Source organism: Acartia tonsa, chromosome 2 (genome assembly GCF_053477335.1).
Source record: "Acartia tonsa isolate MP-2025a chromosome 2, ASM5347733v1, whole genome shotgun sequence".
Taxonomy (NCBI): Eukaryota; Metazoa; Arthropoda; class Copepoda; order Calanoida; family Acartiidae; genus Acartia; species Acartia tonsa.
In genome coordinates, this window is record NC_137261.1 from 42,861,308 (window position 1) to 42,887,364 (window position 26,057).

At 39.3% G+C, this 26,057-nt stretch overlaps 1 protein-coding gene across 1 annotated transcript; it reads right to left on the reverse strand.

Annotated features, from left to right (window-relative positions):
- Positions 1-1,162: 1,162 nt before the first annotated feature.
- LOC145311908 (uncharacterized) lies at positions 1,163-25,739 on the reverse strand. The gene is made up of 15 exons (XM_080150947.1): positions 25,608-25,739; positions 24,891-25,026; positions 24,634-24,733; positions 23,990-24,070; positions 23,539-23,604; positions 22,613-22,667; positions 22,009-22,093; positions 21,583-21,616; positions 13,138-13,237; positions 12,940-12,985; positions 12,286-12,363; positions 2,220-2,279; positions 2,035-2,093; positions 1,779-1,848; positions 1,163-1,339 (listed from the first exon to the last, which is right to left on the reverse strand). The coding sequence occupies exons 1-15, from the start codon at positions 25,706-25,708 to the stop codon at positions 1,247-1,249; spliced, it is 1,164 nt and encodes a 387-aa protein (XP_080007073.1). The 5' UTR covers positions 25,709-25,739; the 3' UTR covers positions 1,163-1,246.
- Positions 25,740-26,057: the final 318 nt, after the last annotated feature.

The following is a 26,057-nucleotide window of genomic DNA, read 5'->3' on the forward strand; positions in this document are numbered from 1 at the left end:
AGGCTAAAACCTTCTTTAAATTTTGTTTAAATTACGAACAGCAGTTTAGGAGATTTTGCTGAACCTACACACATACATGCACACATCAATATGATTTAGTATAAAAAGTTGATAGTGTGGACTGTTTTTAACTTGTTTCTTGATCCAGCGCGAGCCATAAACTACAAATGACGGCTTTAAAAAATCACATGGTTTTTAAACTAAATAGTTTTCCATATGGTTAGAACAAGTTTGCTTTCATAGTATTTTATAAGTATACAATATACGCAAACTAGCGGTTGCGCCCCTCGTATCTAAGGGCTCTATATTGTATGATTTATGAAAAATAGCCGAAAAACAATACCCAAACTTATTTATAAAAATAAAATAGCGTAAAACCATCCCGGAACAAATAAGAAGCTTCAATGTAAAGAACAACCATATCGGTATAAAAAACTTGCTACTTTTTATAATAGGATAATGAAGAATACTCTGGTCAAAAATTGTGCCGTTAATATATCAACATAAGTATATTGTCATAATATCATTAGACTATCGATAAGTCGAAATTCTATCAGCCACGACCACCCTTTAATATATTTGCTGAAATTATAAATAGGTTAATCCTAACTTATGAATATACATATATTCATCTCCATACAATATAATTCAATGGTTTCCAATAGTCAAACATAAAATTTGAATATTGCCTTAAAAATATTTATTTAATCAATCCTTTTCCTAGTGACACATGTGCTTTCGCTGTGTTCTGTTTTCCATATTTAATTAATTTTGGAATAAAAGTGTTTTGCAACTTTTTTCATAATATCTTTAATTAAAGTCTATTAGAATGTTTTTTTCTTCAAAATTAGCAAGAAAAGGAAAATTAAAAGATATCTATTTCTTGTACAGATTAGTCCAAAAAACAGAGAGAAAAATAACATTTTCGTTCCTTCTAATTGTATTATTGCATTGCCGACAGACAGATGCTTATTGCGTAACATCTCTCCTAAAAACAAGGACGACATTCATAAACAGAGAAACACAGAACCATGAAACAATTCATTTATTGGATATATACAAAGAAGATTATAGCGCAGATGCTCATTAACCATAGTTATACTTTCCATGCATATCATAAGCATTTTTTTCACCATGTAGATAAAAACTTTGTTAACACACAGAAATTATATAATTTATTTCAACTAATACATAATACATTTATGGAAAGTTTTTTTTCATAGAAACACAAATTAAAATAAGTTACTTAATTAAATAATAAATTGAAAATTTTCTCGTATTTTAAATAGGGTCTTCCATATCTACCATCTATTTTCTCCAAAGTTTTCAGAAGTGTTTCTCCTTTAAGAAAAGAAAGTATATTTAAAGACAGAATATCATGAATGTGCTTGACAATCTCTGTATGTCTGTACCGAAGGATATAGCTAACCGCTGAACCAATATGGTTCACCTTCTGGAAAGTTTAAAACTAATTTGGGGGAGGGTTCCACCAACCCCACAAGAGAAACTATATTTAAAAATGGAGGTTGGTTGGCTTTCCAACCCCAAAAAAAGTCCCCTCCCCCCTAAAATTATTCTTTAAAAATTAATCTAAAAAAAATAAGATTATCGAATTCACCCCCCCCCCACTAAAGTGCCCCTAGAGTGCGCATCCGCTGGTAAATATAAAGGAATAATAGACTATAATATTGATAAGATTGTCAAAGTCTTTATTCTTAACCCCTATCTTGTGGAAATTGAAAATCATTAGCATATTTTTATTAATGAATATTTTCTTTTCCTTGAGTTACTAGCTGCTTATTCTTGTAATTATTTGCTTCTTCTAATTCAACCAATAGATCCAACATCCTGAAATTTACCATATATAAAAGTACAGGATCTGTGTGTGTGTGTGTGTGTGTGTGTGGGTCTGTCTGTACCGAAGGATCTCGCTAACTGCTAAACCGAAATGCTGATCATGAGATCAGAGAGTATATTTTATATATTGACGGAAAAGTTACAAAAAATATTCCAAAATATCTAATATTTGTTTACCTCATAACATATCTACATGTGACTAGATGAGAATAATGGTAATTTGCTAATATCGTACTCTAAAAATATTATCAATTTAATATAATTTCTTCTATATGATATAATTCTAAAAATTAAATTGTTTTTTTTTACATTTTGCTTAAATATTATTAAAAGATAATACTTGTATAAAAATTAAATTACACCTCTATTTTTTGTAGAGTGGTCAATGGTGCTCTGTTGATTAATTGTAATAGTTCACTTTGCTGAAAACAAACAATAATTATTTATTATTATTATCAAGAAAATTAGGAACTAAGTTATAATTGTAGCATTCCCAGAAATATATAATATATATATTCCAGGGTTCGGAAGCCGCAGCCGCAGCCTCAGCCTCAGCCACCATCAGCCGCGCGGCTTACGAGAAGCCTCAAAATCAGCCGCGCGGCTTCCTCAGCCACCCAATAAGCCTCAGCCTTAGTCGCAGCCGCGCGGCTTAAAGAAAACATAAGCCACTGTAAGCCTCAGCCGCATTCAGCCACTGTAAGCCTCAGCCACTGTAAGCCTCAGCCACAAAACTCCAATTCAGCCACATTAAGCCTCAGCCGCACTAAGCCTCATTCAGCCAACGCCCCTCTAAGCCTCAGCCGCAATCAGCCGCGCGGCTTATAGTTGGGGAAGCCTCAGCCACACTCAGCCGCGCGGCTGTTAATAATTTGAAGCCGCAGCCGCACTCAGCCGCGCGGCTTCAAGAAAGCCTCAGCCGCAGCTGCAAAGTTATGATTATGCCGCAGCCGCAGCCGCGCGGCTTGATATTTGTAAGCCGCAGCCTCAGCCGCAGCTTAATTTTTTAAATTCAGCCGCAGCTTTGACACAGCCGCGCGGCTGAGATATTGTAAGCCCCAGCCGCAGCCGCAGGTGCTAAATTAGTACAAGCCTCAGCCGTCAATTCAGCCGCGGGGCTTAATTTTCATTTAATTTTGTCTGTCTGAAGCTTAAGATCTCAGCAACCACTGAACTGACAATGTTGTCCTTCTCAGGAATCCTTTTACTAAAGTAACAGGATGTCTGTGTGTCTGTGTATCTGTGTGTCTGTACCGAAGGATCTCTCTAACCGCTGAACCGATCGGGTTCTCCTTAACAGGGTAGCTTCTCATAGGTCCTGGGAAGGTTTATAACTATTTTTTTGGGGGTGGGACACCCCCAACCCCCCAAAAAAATTAAAATCCCTCCCCCTCAAAAAAAGAAATTTTTTTTAAAATTTTTAAAACTAAAATTAAAAATGAGGGGGGAGGCCCCCCCCCCCTAAAAAAAAATTCCCCCCTCCCAAAAAAAATTTTTTTACTTTTCTTTAAAAATTTAAAATAAGAAATTGGGTTATTAAATTTGACTCTCTCTCTTCCTCAAGTGCCCCCTAGAGGCCTCTAGGGGCGTAGCCGCTAGTTATATATATATTGACATTGGATGGTTTTGAGCTAATTTTGGGGTGGGGGTCAGACATTTCCATCGCCAAAAAATAATTTTTTTAAATGTTATACTTTTAAATTTTTTTATATTCTTTTATAAAAATTTTATCTTAAGTTTTTTTTAAAATTACAACATAAAAACTACCATCTCGAACAACTACAAAAAGTTTGAACCTGTAATGTCTTCTACACTGTTATGCCGGGGTTATAAGTTCGAATTTCACCAGGAGCAATACGTTTTTGAACGTTGATACTTATGAATATTATTGAATACTATTTATAGGGTAACTGCCCTACTGACGTACGTTTGCCTAATTTTATTGTTTTTAAAAGATACAAATTTTTCAGAATTTACTTAATATTCACTATGAATTTGTATTATCTTAAATTTTTTTTCTTGTACAAGTGGCCGATTTAGCTCAATGGTAGAGCACTCGTCTTTTAAACTAGGGACCGTGAGTTCAAACCTCACAGGGGGCAATCAATTTTTGTGATACTCAAGTTATATAGTAGCTTCTCTATTATTTTTCCGTTTAGGTACACAATACTTGTTCTATATAATTAAGCTTCTCCTACTTAGATATTTCTTCAATTTTAAATGTATTTAATACTTTGTGGTTGATGAGAGACACTGAAAAAGTTATGCAAAAAAAAGATTTATACATATTTAATTTTTTATAGTATTTTTAAATTAATGAAAATAATTAAATTAAGATTTAGGGAGGGGGGAGGGTGTGTGTGTGTGTTTATTTTGAACACAAATTATCCTAATATGTTTTCTAACAAAAAAAATTTAAACAGCGATGTATTTTACTTTTTAGAGTTGGTTAAAAAAAGGTCTGTAAAATGCAATAAATTGTCCTGTATAATATGCAAAAAAATCTACATAAGAGAGAGAGAGAGAGAGAGAGAGAGAGAGAGAGAGAGAGAGAGAGAGAGAGAGAGAGAGAGAGACTGAAAAATATTAAACTCATCTATCATCACCAGGATTTGAACGCATGATTATCATAACTGGAAGCCAGCACTTTGACCGCCATACCACAGGAGATAATAGATTTCCTTCAAATTAATAAGATACATAGAGAGAGATAAATAAATAATAAACTGAAAAAATTTATTTACATCTATTATCACTGACATACGATAATAAACTGAAAATTTTTTTAAATTTCTAATGTCACCAGGAATTGAACACATGATCTTTATATCTAATAGCCAATGCTTTGACCAGCGTACCGCAATAGACAACACATGGCATTTAAAAATTTTAAGATGTACTCAAAGAGAGAGAGGAAAAATTGAAGGCAACCAAATATGTTAATTGAAAGAGGCAATATAGACAATATTTAGATTTTTTTATAATTGTTTAAATTGACCATCTCTGTAGCTTAGTGGTTGAGTGCATCAAATAATTTTAATCCCAGAAGTCCGAAGCACATCAGATCAAAACCACTTCAGTGATCAAAAGAAAAAAAATATTTTTCTAACATTGCATTGTAAACAATACTGATAAAGAATAAAACAAATCTAAAAAAGCAATTTAAAAAAAATTATTTTCAACAAGATTCGAACCAGCTACTGTTGCCCTACATCATTTTGATCATTTAATCCTCGAAATCTAGACAACGGGAGAGAGAGAGAGAGAGAGAGAGATAGATAGAGAGATAGAGAGATAGAGAGAGAGAGAGAGAGAGAGAGAGAGAGAAAGAGAGAGAGAGAGAGAAAGAGGGAGAGGTTTTGAAGGTGTGAATTATTATTATTTTTTTTTTTGGGGGGGGGGGGGAGTCGACCATCTGCTATTTTTAATTTTAGTTTTTCAAAAATTATATCTTTTTTGTGGGAAAAAATAGTTAGAAACCTTCCCAGGACCTATGATAAGCTACCCTGTAAAAGAGAACCATATCGGTTCAGTGGTTAGCGTTTCCTTTGGTACAAACAAACAGACAGACAAACAAACATCCTGTTACTTTATTATATGGATGATATATAAAAATGTTTAGTTTACTTGCAGGGAATTAAACTAGAATTTTTAAATAAGTCATGTCGTAGGTTTGAACCGGCGACGTTCGCGCTACGTAAACATCATTTTAAAATTTAACTTTTGGGGATACTTCTTATAAGAGGATAAAAAACAATAAAAATTTATAAACCTTCCCTGGACCTATTGGATGCTTCACTGTAAAGAAAATATTTTGGTTTAGCAGTTAGAAGATCCTTTCCTGCAGATAAAAAAAGCTTACTACTTTATATAATGGGATATAGTTAATAGATTTAAGTTTTTTTTCGCGGGGATTAGAACCGGAACTCTATATGAAGTTGTTAAAAATAAAAAATAAATAACGTCAAACTTTACCCACTAAACCACCCAGTACTGTTTTATATCTGCAATTTTAAACAATGCGATGTAAGTATCGTATATGGGCTATATTTTGAAATGGCCGAATCTTTTGTTCCAAGGTATGGTTTATACTTTATTATGCACTTTTATTCAGGGTTGCCATTTTAGAGTAAAATTTATTCTTATTACTAATAGTATATAACCACCCTGAGAAATTTTAAAGATTAGTTAGATATGACTTCATGAATATTTCAAATTAAAAAAATTATACAAAAACTATTTGACAACCATTACGGTTTCGAGGTTTGTTGATTCTCTTCTATTTAGTTCAACTCATTAAGATCAAGGTAGTGTCCACACAACATATAATCAAGTTAGTGTCCACATAATTTTTGAGAAAATTTTTCATGGAAAATGGGAAACTAGAGTGTAAAACACTAAGGCATGCAGGATACATATTTCAGTGCAATTTTTTTTTAATAATACATAATAAAATTTGTATTTGATATTCCCTGACCCTAAATACATTCTCACTTAATATTCCAGTATCGCTTCGAATCCGAATTAGAACCGGTTCTTAGCCATACTGAAAAATATATATATGCATCCTATTGTGGTAAGCCGAACGTTTCAGCTCACAGGGTTGCGAGTTCGAGTCCAACGAGCCTTAGCCTTGAATTATTCTACCAAAACAAACTAGCAGGATTTAGTCATACAGAAATTATATATTTAACTGAATAATATTTACAATGAATGTTTACTATTTATATACAACAGATTATAACAATGGTTAGGTTTGAAGGGGGTGTGGGACACAAGGGCTTAGCCCACGGCGGTAGACAGGCTGCGGGGGCAGCTGTGGTAAAAGGGGAGGCAGCGCCTCCCGGTTGTATAATTGCGTGAGGGGCGCGTGATAGCTGCGTGTTCGTGCCCCTCCCCATATTTAGGCAGGCCAGTTTGACCGCTGGATAGCGGGGTCACCGTCGGTCATGAGGTAAATGGTGATATAATGGGATTAGTGCAGAGGGCTTGTTATGATAAGTCACAGCGTAGCAATTCTGTAAACTGCCCGTCCGTCTGGTTGTCGTATTACCACACTATCATATCCAGTTTTCTATGAATATAAAAATGTACAATCATTTGAGATTAAAGCCAGTGTTATATAATAATAGTTAATGATACGATGCTAAATAAATATTATATTACTCCCCCCTCTCCACCCCCCTTAAAATATTTTTGATTCATAAATGAATTAATCGATTCGTGAAATTGTTATGTAATAAGGAAAGATTACTTTGTTGTCAACGGAATTTTGGATAAAAAATGTGTAACTTAGCAAGACTAGAACCTGGATTTTAAGGATGACAAACCAGCGTGTTAACCCATGCGCTATTTAGGAAAGGAATGTTCATCCAAATTTTAAGCTGATAATTAAAAATTCTAATATAGAAGCTTGGAAGCAAAATGCTTTTTAATGCATCTATAGAAAATATGTTTTTCTATGAATATGTTAATATTTATATTTTTGATGGATTTTATAGATGTAGTTCTCTAAGTCATACGCAGTCATATTCAATGTTGAAGGGTGACGCAAATTCAGATTTCAGTTTTCATGATTTGAGAAAAATTCACCATTAATTGAAAAGTTGATATTATAAATTGAATTATAACAGATTAAATTTTGCATGTTGCATTTTCTTGGCTGCTGGGTTTCCTAGGATATTGGCATTTTAATGGAAAAGGATATATATATTTTTAAAAATATCTGAAAAACCTGATTTGAATCACATTTTTTCTTAAGCTGAGTCGATCCTGAGTTTTAAGATATGAATTAGATATGAAGAGAAAAAATTAAAATAACGCCTTAGCCCACTCAGCCATAACAGAATTTACGTTTGTGAAGGAAATTTAAACATATTTTAAATTGCAACAAGATTTGTTTGTAGACAAATTTTCCTTTTGTTAAGCTGAGAAGCAATAAAGATAATTCCTAGAATAATATAATATTTAAACTTTTTTTTATAGTATAAAGAATAAAATTACTTTTAGTATACATCTTTGTAAATAAATAAAGATTGATTTTGACTCCATAATAAGATTCATTTAAGTCAATATATCAAATACTTAAACATTCTGAAGATATTAATACATTACTGGGCAAGTTATGGAGAGTTTAGTTTTGTAGATTTAACAATCACTTTTTTTTGTAAATAAAAGACAATTCATTGTGTTATGCGGACTTCCTATATTTAGACAAAAGTTTATTTTTTGTTTGAAACAATAATAGGAGAATGTATAATGTATATCTATAAAGGTATTTATTATTGTATATTCAAAACCCACCCAACCCCCCTTAAAATCCTTTAAAATGATGGACAGTTATAAAATGCCATTTCCCGAAGTTGCACGCGGTCATACACAATGTTGGAAGGTTAGCTAAAATTTCAGATATTTTTTTTTGCAATTTGATTTACTTATTTTCTCCATAAAATCTAAGGGATGCTTTCAGGATTATCTAATTTGTGCTATGATATAAAGATGAATTTTTCTCAAATCATGAATACTAAGATCTGAAATTTGTGTCACCCTTCTTTTTTAAAATGGAATCTTTACAGATTTTTTTATTTGATGGTAAAATAAAATCAACCACAGAAGAAATAAAACAAAAAAGCTAAAGCCCCTTTTTTTGTTGAAAATAATGTTTCAGGATGATGATTTTTATAAGAATCAATATCAATAATGTATCATAACAGAAGGAAACAATTATTTTCACCAATTTATCTAAACCTGGATGGTACATCCAGGCATTTCTAGTTTGTAATATTATTAACTAAATTTTAATATAAAATTGCTTTACACCTATGTTCTAAGGGTTAGTGCACCATAATGTGTAAGAAAGGTTTTCTGTTCAATTCCACCAAGAATTACATATGATTATTTCTAAAACCTTGTATAAAGTATGGAGAGTTATTTTGTCTGTAGATTAAGAATTCGATAACTACTGAACTAATGAAAACTTTTTAAATTGCCTTTTCCAAGTTTTTGAATTTTTTAAAAAACTAAAATTAAAACTAAAATTTTTTTTTTCTTCTGGGATTCGAACCCGGATGATAGATGGTTCAAAGCTGTTACCGTACCAAAAAGCTATCAGAGCTCCAATATTTCAAAATGAAAATTTGTCTTATTTTTAGATCATTAAGTATTATGATGTCTGTTTGTTTGTCTCTCTATATGTTTGTACTACAGGATCTCGCTAACTACTAAACCGATATGGTGCTCCTATTCAGGGTAGTTTCTTATAGGTACTGGGAAGGTTTACAACTATTTTGGGGGAGGGTACCATCACACTACCAGAAAAAAATTGCCTTAGAAAAAAAATTAAACATCACCCCAAAATTAAAAATGGGATTTACTCGCCCCGGCCCTCCCCACCCAATAAAAATCACCCTACCCCCCAAAAAATTATTTTAATTCAGTTCTTCTTTTTCCAGTACCTATTGTTTAGTATTTTTTGTAATAACTTCATAATTACATTGTCATTAAGATTATGTGACATAAAAAGTTAGTCATAAAAATTATACCCATGAATAATTGTAATGAAAAGCACTTTTGTAAAAAAAACATTTTTCATAAGAGGTAAGTTTTTATGACAAATACATTTATTGCAAGTGTACATATGATAAGCATTTTAAAGACGATTATTTTTAAGACAAATTTAACCTGCGTACCATGGCTCAACATGTAGCGCATCTGCTTGTCATCATGGAGGTAATAGGTTCGAATCTTGGTGTGAAAACTGAAGACGTTAAATGGTTCCTACTGCAGCTATGCCAGGTATACAACATGTAAAGTTAGAGTATGAGAATTTCCTTGGCTCGTAAACAGGCGTAACTCATTACCATAGGACTTTCTGGCAGGTAGTTGGTTGCTGGATAGATGTCACTTAAATTGGAAAGAATTGGTTCCCCTTAATTATCCAAGGTTCAACAAGAAGCGCATCTGCTTGTCATCAGGGAGGTAATAGGTTCGAATCTCGGCCAGACACTGCGTTATAACTGAAGACATAAAATGGTTCCTACTGCTGCTATGGCAGGTGTGCAACATGTAAAGTTGGAGTAGGAGGATTTCCTTGGCTCATAAACAGGCGTAACTCATTACCATAAAACTTTCAGGCAGGTAGTTCCATAAAAAAAAGTTGGTTGCTGGATAGATGTCACTTAAACTAATACAGAAAAGGAAAGAATTGGTTCCCCAAGGTTCAACAAGTAGCGCATCTGCTTGTCATCAGGGATGTAATAGGTTCGAATCTTGCGCAGACACTGCGTTATAACTGAAGACATTAAATGGTTCCTAGGTGCTAGGTGTGCAACATGTACAGTAGCAAAGGAAAGATATAATTCCCCTTAGTTATCCAGGGTTGTTGGACCTTGAGTTAATGTCATAGAAACCCTCGACCGTGGCTCAACATGTAGCGCATCGGCTCGTCGTCTGGGAGTTGATAGGCTTTGTACTGCATCATAACTAAAGATGTTGAAATAAATTCCTACTGCTAAAAAACTTGTATAAAACTTTGGGTACCAGTATAAAACTTTGGGTATCAGAATAAATTTTTGTCTATTAGTATAAAACTTTGGGTACCAGTATAAAACTTTGGGTACCAGAATAAATTTTTGGCTATTAGTATAAAATTTTGGGTACCAGTATAAAACTTTGGGTACCAGTATAAAACTTTGGGTACCAATATAAAATTTGGGTACCAGTATAAAACTTTGGGTACTCGTATAAAACTTAAGGTACCAGTATAAAACTTTGGGTACCAATATTAAAACAAAATTTTAGGTATTAGTATAAAATTTTGGGTACCAGTATAAAACTTTGGGTACCAGTATAAAACTTTGGGTACCAGTATAAAACTTTGGGTACCAGTATAAAATTTGGGTACCAGTATAAAATTTGGGTAACTGTATAAAACTTTGGGTACCAGTATAAAACTTTGGGTACCAGTATAAAATTTGGGTACCTGTATAAAACTTTGGGTACCAGTAAAAAACTTTGGGTACCAGTATAAATTTTTAGTACCAGTATAAAACTTTTGGTACCAGTTTAAAACTTTGGGTACCAGTATAAAACTTTGGGTACCAGTATAAAACTTTGGGTTCTAGTATAAAACTTTGGGTACCAGTAAAAAACTTTGGGTACCAGTATAAAACTTTGGGTACCAGTATAAAACTTTGGGTACCAGTATAAAACTTTGGGTACCAGAATAAAACTTTGGGTACCAGTATAAAATTTTGGGTACCAGTATAAAACTTTGGGTACCAGTATAAAACTTTGTGTACCAGTATAAAACTTTGGTTACCAGTAAAATTTGGGTACCAGTATAAAACTTTGGGTTCTAGTCTAAAACTTTGGGTACCATTATAAAACTTTGGGTACCAGACTAAAACTTTGGGTACCAGTATAAAACTTTGAGTACCAGTATAAAACTTTGGGTACTAGAATAAAACTTTGGGTACCAGAATAAAATTTGAGTACTAGTATATAATTTTGGGTACCAGTATAAAACTTTGGGTACTAGAATAAAACATTGGGTACCAGAATAAACTTTGGGTATCAGTATAAAACTTTGGGTACCAGTATAAAATTTGGGTACTAATTCTGAATCAAACATTTGAAAAAATCCTGCTGTCCTCCCCCCTCTTCCCTCCACTCTTATTCTCACAACCCCTAACCACCCTCAACTCTCCAAAAAATGTCCTAGAATGCATTTAAAAAATCCAATTTAGCCGAAGCCTCAGCTGCAAAGCTTATTTTATAATCAGCCATAAGATCAGCCGCAAGGCTTAATATTGTATTCAGCCGCAGCCGCATTCAGCTGCGCGGCTGAATTTAATTCAGCCACAGCCTCAGCCGCACGGCTTTCAGTAAGCCGCAGCCTCAGAATCAGCCGCGAGGCTTAATTATGTTATCAGCCACTCTCAGCCTCAGCCTCACTCAGCCACGCGGCTTAATTTTCCAATCAGCCACTGTAAGCCGCAGCCGCTATGAGCCGCGCGGCTTTCAGTAAGCCGCAGCCTCAGCCACAAATCCTTCAGCCACTGTAAGCCTCAGCCACCCTCAGCCACTGTAAGCCTCAGCCGCTCGAAGCCTCAGCCACAAAATTCCAATTCAGCCACTGTAAGCCTCAGCCACCCCAATTCTTATTAAGCCTCAGCCGCATTCAGCCGCAGCCACTCTCAGCCGCACTAAGCCTCAGCCACTCTCAGCCTCAGCCACTTCCATAACTTTAAGCAGCCGCAGCCGCAGCCGCAGCCGCAAATTAGGATTCAGCCGCAGCCGCAGCCGCGCGGCTGATAGCGCGGCTTCCGAACCCTGATATATTCTGATTTTTTTGAGAATTTATTCAATGTTAAAACTAAATCATTGTTGCTTTCATTGATGCTGTCATTCTTGATAACAAACATTTACCTCAGAAAGCGGAATTCTTCCACCATGTTTTAGACATTTGTCACATGTTTCTTCATGAAAATATCCACCACAATCACACTAGATATATAGATAAATAAGAATGGAAAGGCAAGAAGAAAGAAAGAGCTAAAGGAAGATACAGATAGATAGATAACAAGGATGACAACATCAATAAGTAGCGAAGCTCATAAATTATCGGGAAAAATTTACTATAGTGTAGTGGCATAAATAAACGTTAAACTTGATAAAATAGGGAAATAACGAAACCTTAAAAATCATGCAACATTTAAACACACGAGAAAAAAAAACTAGGAATCGATCTAGCACTGCAATTAATAGACAAAATTTAATAAAACTTGATGGAAATATGTACAATAAGAGCCTATTCAATCCCTGATATTTTCAGCCGTCAATCCAGCACTCCAATTATCTCGAAAAGGAGTTGAGAAAATCACGAAAACTTGAAAATCTAGGAATTGATCTAGGACCCCAAATATCGGACATGTGGACAAAACAAAGTATAGATTAGATGGGCATATGTCGTAGGACTCTTCACTAAAAATTTCAGCTGTCTATCTTGAATAGGAGCCAAAGTAAATTATAGACTAGCTTCGCTACTAAAAAGGTTGGTGGATATAAACAAATAATGTTTACCTGTTGAGTTGTAAAATTTGTTCCAAATTCTGTAGGATCTAGACATCTAAACAAAGTATTTTCAAGAGATACATTTTTGAGCCTACGTTAGAAGAATGGGACTTTTAACTGTTTAAAAGTAGTAATTAATGATTGAATCTAAAGAATAATCTGAAAAAATATTGATGGCTTGAAAATATAAACTTATTTTTGTAATACCTTTCACAGGTACACTCAAAGTTCCAGACAGTCCTGAGTTGATTCCTTATTACTGGCTTCAAATCCAAGATATTCGCATAACTCCATGTCAGTTCTTCTCCTAATACACAATTAAACATAAAATGCTTCGTACAAAATTTATTTCTTTTTTTGTTTTTCTGTCCACCCGTATTACCAATCGTATTGTGCTTTTTAGGGAATCAACATTCTGGTCCTTTGGTTTTTAAGCTTTTTCATTGAAGGTGCATGTGTGGTATTCGGCAACCGTGAGCCAGGCCGATGGCAACCCTGACCTGGGTTCGGGGAAGGGCCGAGGGCCCTCCCCCGAGTCCTGGGGAAGGGGTCTGCCGACCCCCTCCCTATGCCTAAAATTAATGATAGATTCTGACAGCCTTATTATGGTTAAGCTGTATTGTTAATTCCCCCCACCCTTTCCAGGGATGGGGGATCATTATTGCCCAAACTGACTATTGTATATGTATTATATTGATTCTGTTTATGATTACTTATTCCTATCTGTGTATTTATTGTTTGTTGTATATAACTTTAGTAAACCTTAGACCCTGAATAAAGGAACAACTGAATAGACTCTGTTTATTATTTAGTGATTGCTAGAGAAGCGTAGCTTCTCTATAGTATAGGTGTCCACGTCTGTTCGCACTGCCGTAGTCATTTGAACTCTGGTGTCTGGCATTTAACCTAGGCGGATACCAGGGGCATCCAAGCTTTTTTTTTTGGGGGGGGTAAAAAATTTTAGGGGGGGGGGTAATTCGTGTTTGGGGGGGGTAAAATGGCGCGCGAAGCGCGCCGAAATTTTTTTTTACCCCCCCCAAAATTTTTACCCCGGGGGTAAAATTTGATTGGGGGGGGTAATTACCCCCCCTAAAGTCTGTTGGGGGGGGTAAATACTCCCCCCAAATCTGTTGGGGGGGGTAATTACCCCCCCCAAACTAATTTACCCCGGGGGTAAAATTTTTTGGGGGGGTAATTTAATTATGTAAAAAAAGCACCTACCTAATCTATTAAGTTAATAAGTACTATCCTATAACATAAAGTAGTAAGTAAGGTTTATTTGACTATAGCTTCAGATTTCATTACTTTTAATACTGAGTTCTCCTTTTTAGGAAAGCTTCACATAGATCCCATGATGGTTCCACACTATTATAGGTCAATCCTTTGAATGGTTTTAGGCTATTTTTCTCCTCCCTTTTTACCCTTTAGAAAACACGAGTTCTTAGATGCTAAGGGCGCCACTACTATCCTTATACTAAAGTAACAGGATGTCTGTGTGTCTGTCTGTGTGTCTGTGTGTGTGTCTGTGTGTCTGTACCGAAGGATCTCGCTAACCGCTGAACCGATCGGGTTCTCCTTAACAGGGTAGCTTCTCATAAGTCCCGGGAAGGTTTATAACTATTTTGGGGGAGGGTACCACCACCCTCCCAAGAGAAATGACAAAAAAATCAAAAAATTTTCAAATTTAGAGGAGACTTCAACGTCAAATAAGGTGATATCGTACATAAAAAATTAACTTTAACAAACAACAACATTTAAAGTGCCACTAGAGGCCTCTAGGGGCGTAGCCGCTAGTTCAAATATATAGTAGTATCTCATTCTTTAGAACATAAAAATACAATAATTAACTCACTAACCAATGAACTAATATGATTATACTTTAAAGTGAAGCGTCTTATAGGTCCTGGTAAGTTTTATAACTAGTTTTGAGACACCCTGACATCCTCCCAAAAGAAATCGCCTATAGAAATTCTTTTTCATTATTTAATGAAATATTTAATTTAGTTAGGTATCTATTTTATGGAATCTTCAGTGTTTTACAATTACATCATAGATCCCCGGGATGATTACTCCCTCCCCCCCCAAAAAAAAAATTTTCAGTAAAATTTTTTTAAAGAACATTCAATTTGGGGGCGGTAAATACCCCCCCCAAAAAACATTTTTTTAAAGAACATTTATTTTGGGGGGGGTAATTACCCCCCCCAAAATGGTTTGGGGGGGGTATTGTTCACAAAATTTTGGGGGTGCCTACGGCACCCCCAAAATCGTTTGGGGGTGCCAAATGGCCCATTACCCCCCCCCTTGGACGCCTATGGCGGATACCACAACTTTTGGTGACAGCTGTGTGAGATTACGGCAAACCACAAGTGTAGAGCAGACGCGCAGCTGAGGCTAAGGTACTCCCAGCAGTGAAACTGGCAAAACTGACACAAGCAACCTGAATTACCCACCCTGGATAGCAAGGTCTAACTCTGTATCCGGCAGTTGTGGAAGCGAAACCTAGCGAAAGACCACTAAGTGTGGCGGAACCCGAGCTGCGGAGAGTAGCGAAATCGGATGAGAGACTGCGGAGAGCAGCGAAACTTGACGGAGAACCGCGAGAAGCGCCAACATCTAACGGAGGATTGAGCGCTCAAGGGCTGAAACAGGCCTGCGGACGGGCTGAAACAGGCCAAATAAGTGCAAACAGCTGAAAATAGGCCAACATTTACTGCAAGAGATAGCAGGATCCGAACCAGCGGCGCTGCAGGAAGGGACATTCCCTGCCGCCACCAGCCGGATTCGGATATACGGCGCTGCAGGACGGGACATTCCCTGCCGCCGACAGGCTGAAACAAGCCAAATAGCTGCGAGCTGCGAGCGAAAATACGAGTGTAGTGTACCAAGCAGAAGAAAAACTCCAAGTATCCTGAGAGGCTACAGCGCAGCCACCCATCTAGAAAACAGATATTATATCACATTTTAGGGATTACCACCCTAGTGTGAAAGCTGAACAATAGATTTATGAGCAAGGCTTGGTAAACAAATTTGTTGTGTATTGTGATAAAGCCAAAAATAGAACAGGCTTGGTAAGCAAATTTGTTGTGTATTGTGATAAAGCCAAAAATAGAACCTAGATGTAATATAACAATGTATTGATAAACAATCTAACCCCCCAAGCCTTCAGCACAACAAATCCACCCCTTATCCCAACGGAAGGGGAGGGGCCCACCATAAACTGAAGCAAATACAATTGAGGTGACATAACAATAAGCTCAGGATTAAGGAAAAGGCACAATTACCTCACCATCCAGTTACTTCAAACCTACAGCACCCCCCTCCCCACAGGGGGGAACGGATGGTTTTACCCCGTCCCATCACGCGCTCCCCCTCCTACCCACACTTGAATAAGTCCGCCCACGGTGTGGAGATAGCGACCGGGAGAACAGAGCGCCATTTACGGGTCGCGCAGCAGAGCTTGGGACGCACAAAAAAATTCAACGGACGAATAAGACAAAGCGGACCAATGAGAGAGCAGATTGAGGGATAGGTGCGCGTTTTACCTGTGTGCGCAAATCTGACGGCGCGTAGGCGCGTTACAAGGAAAGGAGATTTCACGCACACACACACACACAGGAGCGGAGCTACTCCATAGCATCCAACAGAGATATTTTTAGAAAAAAGACTTGCAAGCTCCTCCCTCCTATCTATAGTGTGATAAGGAAAACCAAATCAGTTCCTGACAGCAGTTCAGACCCTCAACAACTATCTACACCTACCAGCCTACTCTACAACTCAGAAGCTAGTGACAAGTACTCTAGGTACACCTAATTTAAATCTTTGTAGTTAAACTACCAACCTAGTGATAAACAGTGTTGGCTGCTAGGCTAGAAAGCCTCAAGTGTAAACCACTTATAGTATTGACTTAAAACTTCATGTCCCACCGCTGAACCTTGACCCGATGGAGCAGCCACAAGCGCCAGGAGGCGACCAGCTCCAAGGATGGCTCCAGGATGATCCCCAACCGGCTCCAGCCGAGTACCGCAAGCTGATGCTGAGTAACCTGCCGGAGTATCGAGGACCGCCCAAGCAATCCTGGAATTCCCACATCAGGAGATTAGAAATGTCATGGGCGGCTTACCGTGTGCCCCCCCATGACACACTGAATCGCCGCAACGCCCTTTTACTATCCCTGGCGGGGCAAGCGGCGGAGATGGCCTCTCATCTGTTTGGCGAGGCAGGCCAAGCCTGGACATACGAACAAGTCAAGGCCGAGTGTGAAATGTTATTTCGTCCAGCCTATGAATCTCAGACCCTGAAGCAAGCCTTCAGAGATTATAGGCAGCACTCGACAGAACCTATACAAGCATACATATCCACAAAGTGTGCATTGTATAGGGAGGCCTATAGCCATGAGGATCTTGAATTATTGATCAACAAATTAAATCGTGGCATTCGTAACGCTAATGTGAAACGTGAAATGATGGGACATGAGATCGCCTCGGTACCTGAGTACACGAGGCGAGCCATGTTTACCGTGACCATGATCACCAAGCAGCTGAAGGAGGGTGTGTGCCTAGTGGACGCCACCGACGGGCTCACGGGATCGGCCAGCGTCCAGTTGCCCCAATATGATGAGTCGGAGCCAATGGAGATTGGCGCCTTGGCTCCGGGTCTCCACCAGATGGGGAAGGTCGCCCCAGATGACAAGATTCCAGGCCGCTGCTATCGCTGCCATGGGAAAGGCCACCGAGTCCGAGACTGTCCTACGCCTATGGAGGTCAGCCTAGAAGAGAGACGCACCCAGCCACGCCATGACCGTCCTGCCAAATGTGACTGTTGCCATTACGCAGGCCATACGGCGGCCGAGTGCAAGGCTGACTGGGACCAGGTAGCCGGCCGGAGACGCGTCGCTGACAAGGGCGCTCCCTCAGGAAAGCCCAGCAGAGTAGCCAACATGGAAGGGAGCGCGCCCCCAGCCACACTCCAGCAAGCAGCCGCCCCCAACGCAACGGGCCGAGCCGAAGGAATGCCGCAGTTTGGAACCATCCCAGCTAGGATCAACGTGCTGGGAGGGGCGGCTGAACCCAACCGGGTTGGCCTGGGCTTCAGCCTCAACCACTTGGGACCGGAGTTCATGCAGCCCACCAACATTGCAGAGCCAGAAGTCCTGAGGCCTCAACCCTTCAGCCTCAACATGATGGGGCCTGCCAGACCGAGTCTACCCAGCAAGAGTGGAGGGGCGCTACCCAGCGCCACTGAGACAGTGTACGGGGAGGCCCTGGCGGCCGCTGAGCGAGAGAGGCAAGAGGCGCTAACCAGCGCATCGGAGTCGATGTATGGGGTGCCATCCGGCGCCGCCACCTGGGAAGGACGAGAGGTGCGCCCCCACACCCCCAAGCTGATGTCTGGGGCGGCAACCGCTGCCGCCACCTGCGATGACTGGGGGGTGCTATCCAGCGCCCCCACCCTGGTGCCTGGGGCGACAACCGTCGCCGCCACTGAGATACCTAGATCCTGGAACGAGCCAGCAGCCCCAGAGGGAGGGGTGACATCCGTCACCCCCAGTCAGCCAGCGCCACCAGCCAGCAGGGAGGGTCCAGCTATCCATCAGCCAGCGCCACCAGCCCGCAGGGAGAGCCCAGCCATACACCATCCAGCGCCCCCTGCCAGCAGAGGGAACCCAGCTGCCCACCATTCCCAACTGAGCCAGGATAAGTTAAATTTGACAAATGTATTGTATCCAAAGTATTGTAACCCTCCAGCCTTGCCTGTGCCTCCCGCACCAGAGGCTGGGGAGATTGAAATTTGGGATTATAAGGACTTGCCTGTGCCACATGCACCTGAGTTCCTAGGGCAGGGGAGGGATGTAATACAGGGCGAGCCTGTGCCACACGCACTCCAGCCCCATGCCACTGGGCATGCCATGGACAAGGGAAGGGACCCCTTGGGGCTAGGGGAGCTGACACCCAGGCAGGCGCCAGTCGCCTGTCAGTCTGTCATTGGGGAGGGTATCGGGATGCCCCGGGCACCCAAAGATAACGCTCAATGGAAATTTATATCTAGCCAGGAGCAGCCTAGCAGTGTCCAGCCCCAAGAAGCAGCCGTGGCCCGAGCCGAGGATCCCCAGATGCGTGCGCGAGGTCGATGGCTGTCTGGTAGATTCTCACACTGGTGGATGGTTCTGTGGGGCCTACTGCTCGCAGCCATGTGGCCTACAACTAGCTATGTCCTGGTAGGGTGGGACTGTGCCAACCCCACCCATGTCACAGCCTACAACAAGGAGAAGATGTGTAGCAAGGAGCCGCTACACCAGGAGGTGCCCTTGGGCCATGAGATACATGTCCTGCAGCAAGTCAAGATTAGGGAAACAACGGGATATAGCTGTCAACTCACCGTGTCCCAGTGGACATTTAGGTGTGGAGTATGGGGCCACCTCAAGGTGACCTCGGTCCCCACCCTCATGCGGCCAACCAAGATTGATCCAGAAACGTGCCGAGACCTGGCCAGGAACCGAGTCTACAATCTGCCAGGCAAGACCCAGCCATTGACGTTTCAGCTGAACCATCCCCTGTTCTTCACCCTCGATATAATGGGCGCCTTGGTCAACAGCCCCGAGGGGGTGGGTTGTGAAGGGGAGGACGTCCATTTCGAGGGCCAGCTGTACCGCAATGAGTTAGTGCTCCAGGAGCGACGGCTGCTGGTCAAGGAAGAGACCTATGTAGTCAAGAATGGACGGGTGGAGTCCCAGTCTGACCACCTGACCCTAGAGTGTCCCCATTCCGAGCTGTCCTGCATCACTGGAGAGGCCACCTACGTGTGGGACCACCTGGGGAGAGATTGCCCCTTGAGGCTGATCCGCAGCCTCCAGCCTAGCCTGGTGATGGATGCAGGTTACATCGGATTTACCCTGGAAACTCGAATGAGAAGCACCGCAGCAGAAGAAGTAGCGGCCAATTGCTGAAAGCTCCAGCAACTAGACCCGGCCCATCCGGTGCGTGTCCAGGGGAGCACGTTCTCTGTGTTGAGGGGAGATGTATTGCTCCAGCTTACCTGCCAACGCAATAAATATGTTGTCAGGGAGAGCAATGAATGTTGGGACAAGGTGCCGGTGGAGCCCACAGGATTTGTAGATGCCGTGACAAAGGTGTATAGCGGCCGCGCCACCAAAATTCCCTGCTCCTCCACCTACCCCCTAACTGTACACGCTGAGGAAGGATGGATAGAGCTAACCCCCGCACCTAAGAAGAGGCCACCCCCGCTGGATACACCCAAGCAGCTGCTGACAGAGCCCTTGGATGACTTCAGTTCGGGAGGCTTGTATTCGCAGGCTGAGCTGGACGACTGGCAGCAGCTGCTAGCGTTCCCAGCGTATAAGGCTGCCATGCTGACCGGCCTGTCGTATGGCTCATGCGTTCAGCAAGGTAGCTGTTCAGCCACCGGAGACCATGGGATCGTGTCCTACGATATTGACCGACTGGCGGAGGAAGGAGAAGCAACCCTGGATGTCTGGGCTGGGTTCAGACAGGCTATTCACGAGTGGGGAGATGGCGGAGCCATACTGTGTCTGCTGTTGTTGATCCTCAAGCTGCTGGGAGACTTAACCATCATTTCCCTGGCAGCCGCACAAGGAGGTGTACGGGCCGCCATGAACGTAATGTCACAAGTATTCCTGTACCACCCAACCTTGTATCGCAAGGCCTTGGCCAGAGCCAGGCTCACCCATGCCAAGTCCCGGGACTTTTCAGTAGACTGGGATGCCATTCCTATCGGCCGGGAAGCAGCCGAGGAAATGGTATCCATGCAATCAGCCGATAGTGGGAATGACCGCCCAGGCAGGCCTGGGCCACACTCTGGAAAGCCCCGCGGCCCCTCGGGAGGCCAGGCTGGCGCTCAGACGGTCAACCTGGTAGCCAGTGCCCCAGCCGCTGCCAACAACAACCAGAATGCCCCGTTACTGACCGGCCCCGCAGCGGCTGTGCCCCACGCCAACCTGACACCTGCTGGCGCCGAGCTACGTGTCCAACAAAAGCCAGCCTCTACCTTCTATCCCACGTTGGGGGCCCATCAGCCCTGAAAATCACCACTAGGATTTCATTGAATCATTATCGCTTGTATATAAATTAGCCCTAAGGAGCGGGCCGAAGGCCTCAACCACTGTCGGAAGTCTGGCAGGGAAACCCCCTCCCAGCCTTCCGAGGGGAGAGTTGTGGTATTCGGCAACCGTGAGCCAGGCCGATGGCAACCCTGACCTGGGTTCGGGGAAGGGCTGAGGGCCCTCCCCCGAGTCCTGGGGAAGGGGTCTGCCGACCCCCTCCCTATGCCTAAAATTAATGATAGATTCTGACAGCCTTATTATGGTTAAGCTGTATTGTTAATTCCCCCCACCCTTTCCAGGGATGGGGGATCATTATTGCCCAAACTGACTATTGTATATGTATTATATTGATTCTGTTTATGATTACTTATTCCTATCTGTGTATTTATTGTTTGTTGTATATAACTTTAGTAAACCTTAGACCCTGAATAAAGGAACAACTGAATAGACTGGCGGATACCACACATGAGTGAGTTAGTAACCCCAATCCTATATGTGACAAATCCCATAAATGATAGGGACGGACGAAGTATATTATAAAAAAAATAAATGATTTTGAAAAAAAGTATCTATACCTGCTTTAATAAGCTTCTTTGACCGAAATGTTACCTTAAACAATTTAATTAAATTATTTGGTTATTTTTAAATCCTTTGGATACATCACAGTAGATAAAAAAAAGTAGCCTGATAACTATTTTCAAAAGTAGCACTTATTAAAAATACGACTAATCGCCCCTTATGGAGGGATGTCGTGGAAAGGACTATACCCCACTTATTTAATAACATTTTAGATGAAAAGTATTTTTATTATGCTTTCCTTATAATGCAAACATACCCCTGCCAACATACTTTAAATTAAATTGAAAATATGAGAGAGGAGTGGTTTTTCGCGTGTGAGTATTTTACCTTAGGCTGGGTCAGGTTATTAAAACTTTATTTCAAAATGAAGTATGGGGATTTGCTCGCTGAAACTTTAAGAGTAGACACCATATTTTGAATACCTGAAAGTTTGGGCTGCCAACAATGTCTAAGTTAGCAGAGCATGAATGTGAGAGTAGGCAAACAGTTGGGTACACAAAACACGATCTATTAACAACTTAATTAACAACTTTTAAATTAAACTATTAAAATATTTAGTTTAAGGTACTTAGATTAAATATATCAAAAACTAGAATAGTGTTGCAGGCACATTTCCTTAGGCAAGGCTACTATCTCAGTCAATCATATCTGACTGTCTGTTAAGATTACTTACTCCATATATAAAAGTGACAATATGCCTGTTTGTCTGATTATAGCAAAGGATCTTGTTAACCTTTGATCCGATACGGTTCTCTTCTACAAAGGACTTTTGAATAGGTCCATAGGAGGTTTATTTCTTTAATGAGGGAAGGGTATTTAAACCTTCCTAGAAGAAATAGCCCATGTAAGAAAATTTCCTTAACAACCCCTCCAAATTTTCTTTTTCTTTTTAAAATTAAAATGAAAATTGAAAAATGATCGTCTCCCACACCTCCCCCTCTCCAATTTCCTCAGAAACATCTAGGAGCGTAGCTAAAAGTAAATTGTAAAGTAAAACTGTTTTTATAAAAAAAAATACTCTAATACCTGCCCCCATGACCAAGACCATTAGTCTTGAGAACTCCAAACGCATGTTGTACATCTTTTAATGGAATAATATACAATATTGAAATCAGTAAACCTGGATATAATTGAATAATATTCGTGTATCTTAGATAGGTATTTATATAATGTCTACTATTATTATATATTATAAAGGAAGATTATTCTGTAAAGTATAGTGATAACAAAAATTTATGATCACGTTGACCCTTTTGATGGCTAAAAAACTTTGAGTACTTTTATTAAATTTTGGTTGGCTGGCCAAAAATAAAATAAATTGAAATCATTCCATGATCAGTAGGTGATAGACTGATGGACATTGGTTTCATAAGCGTCCAAGGGGGGGGGTAATGGGGCGATTACCCCCCCCAAATGAATTTGGGGGTGCCGTAGGCACCCCCAAAATTTTTTTCATTTTACCCCCCCCCCCCATTTAAAATTTACCCCTACCCTGGGGGTGCCGTAGTTACCCCCACCCATTTAGGAGGGGGTATTTACCCCCCCCCAAACAATTTTGGGGGGGTAAATACTCCCCCCAAAATAGAAAATATCTAACAAAAAACAATTTTTGCGCGCTTCGCGCGCATTTTTAATACTAAATTTTTGATAAAATTTAACTTAACCCCCCCCAAAAATTTTACCCCGAGGGTAAATTTTTTGGGGGGGAAACAAATTTTACCCCTGCCAACAGATTTCAGGGGGGGTAATTACCCCCCCCCCCCAAGCAAATTTTACCCCCGGGGTAAAAATTTTGAGGGGGGTAAAAAAAATTTGCAGCGCGCTTCGCGCGCCATTTTACCCCCCCCCCAAAACCGAATTACCCCCCCCCCCTTAAAAAAAATTTTACCCCCCCCCAAAATAAAAAGCTTGGACGCCCCTGATTGGTTTATATTATAGTATTGTATAATAACCCTGATCTGAAACCCAGGATAGACCAAGCTGTTTTCGGAACATAGCTGCCATATATTTGACCAACACTGAATATTTATATTATTTAAGAAACATAGCTGCCATATACTTAACCAGCACTGAAAATAATATACATGAATAAATTATGAGCTGTCCATGGAACCAGGCTGCCATATTTTTCACCAGGCTTCACAATGATTACAAGAAACATAAGTAGTTTCTGGTTTCAGTGTAATAAAAGATAAATATATGCCTAGAAATTCAAAAAAACACAAAACCTTTAGATAAGATCTTTTTGAACAAGTACATAATGTTCTGGATGGTCCATAACAAAGTAAAAATACACTAAAAATTTCAGCCATTTATCTTGAACAGTAGCCGAAAAATTCCGTTTCTTACAGACGGACTGATTCAAATTGTAGAGCAGCTTTGCTGTTAAAAATATTATCGTACTGATTGTCTGTGGATTTTCCTGAAGATCCTCCCAATGGTCCATTAAAGATTCTATCACAGACTGTTTCTTCTCACAATTTTCTAATTATCAAAAAATGTAGAAATCATATTCTGCGCTTAAAAAACCTGAGAAAGATGAAAAATTATTGAAAATCAAATTTTAAATATTCCATAATCTTAAGAAGAGAGGTTTATTCTGAAGCTAAATATGTTGAAAAATGATGATTCGAATTTATTTTCCTTTTAGAGAAGTTTTATTAATGTCTTGGGATGAATTAAGGTCATTTATCTAACTTCATCCTACCTTTTCTTCAGACTAGGGTTGAATTAAATAGTATTGATAACATAGTTTTTTTGTTGACCCAAAATAAGATTTTCTCCACTACTTTTAAATCTATTAGCGGCTGTGCCTCTGACAAAGAGTAGAGAAAGCAGAAAAATAGCCCAAGACCACCCCAAGCTTTAATTAATAAAGGTCAAATTAAAAAAAAATATATTGACTGTAGGAATGATTATTAGCTAAGTCTTAGCCGCTTAACATTGGCATTTGAGAAATTAAACATCGTTGTAAACTTTTTAGATAATGTATAGTTTGGCTGCGATTCTTAAAGACATAGTTTTTTTGTTAAACTTATAAAAAATACCTTTTAAGAGAACAATTTTCAGAACAGGTACAATTGAATATATCATGTGTCTTTTTGTTAAATCTTCCAATTTGATTTTAAACTTGCTTTTTGTAAATACCTAAAATAAAGGATATAATATAACATGACAATGTGATCAAGCATTATTGTTGGTAAATCACGAAAGTATTTTTTAAGTCTTAAGTTATGGTTAAGTTTGTTAAAATAATTCAGATCTTAAGCACATAAAAACTATACTATTATTTCAAAAGAATTACTTCACATTCTAATTGATGATTTTCAATATAAGGACAAGTGTTGTCACAAAGCAACCATCCACAAGACTGACAAGGGATAAATTTCTCCGTAGCAGGCTCCAGACATCCCAGACAGACCGGGTACCCATCTGGTAAACTAAAATGTATCGCATCATATTAAAAAAACGCTTTCCGTGGATATTAAAATAAAAAAAAAATTAAAACCATTTTTGTTATTTTGTTACAAACCTAGTATTTTTTCATGACTTTTTATTTTGATATTAATGAAAAATGGAAAAAGTGGAATATTTATGGTGTTTTTTTTTCCTATTCAGTAGACCCTTATTTTTAGGGGCTTTCAACTTCGGTGTCCTAACTTAACATGAACCTACTGAACCGATATGGTTCTCCTTTACAATTTAGCTTCTTTTAAATCCTTGAAGGTGTATAACTATTTTGTATTTACGGAGAGTGTAGCACTACCCTTGCAAGAGAAATAGATAATACAAAAATTATATTTCTTTTACAATTAAAAATTAAATTGGGGGTGGGGGTGGAGGGGGGGGGGGACTACATTCCCCCAAACTTCAACTACCCCTATAGGCCTCTATAAGGCAATATTTATGTTTAAATATAAAAAATTTAAGCTCTAAATTGATTTTTTTTAATTGTTTGATTTTCCTGGACAAAGCTGGGTGTAGGGTCCCCATTACCTGTCTGTTCTTTTTATATACTTACCCTAAAATAGCTTGATCTTGTAGGACTATAGTATTAGGTTGAATATCTTGTGTAGCCACTAATATTCTACCCTTTGCATCACATGTAGATTCTTTGAACATTTTATATCAAAGATTTTTATAATTTCTCTCTGAAAAAGTTTTACCAATTTACAATACCATTCAAATAAAAACTATGATAACACTGAAGTTTTTTTTATTATTAAGTCTACTAATGACATTGATTCTTTATTAAAGTTAGCGTCTGTGCCCTTAGAAAATTTTTTTTTTATGTTGCATGATAAGGTTTTTGTGTTTTTTTTTGAGAATTTGGCTTTTAAATTAATATATAACAAATTTTTTATTAGAGATTTATTTCCAGTTTAATGTTTGTTTTATCTAAAATAAACAATTTTAGCTTGTTCGCATCAAACACATTGTTAAAGTTAAAGTTACATAAATTTTTGTCTTT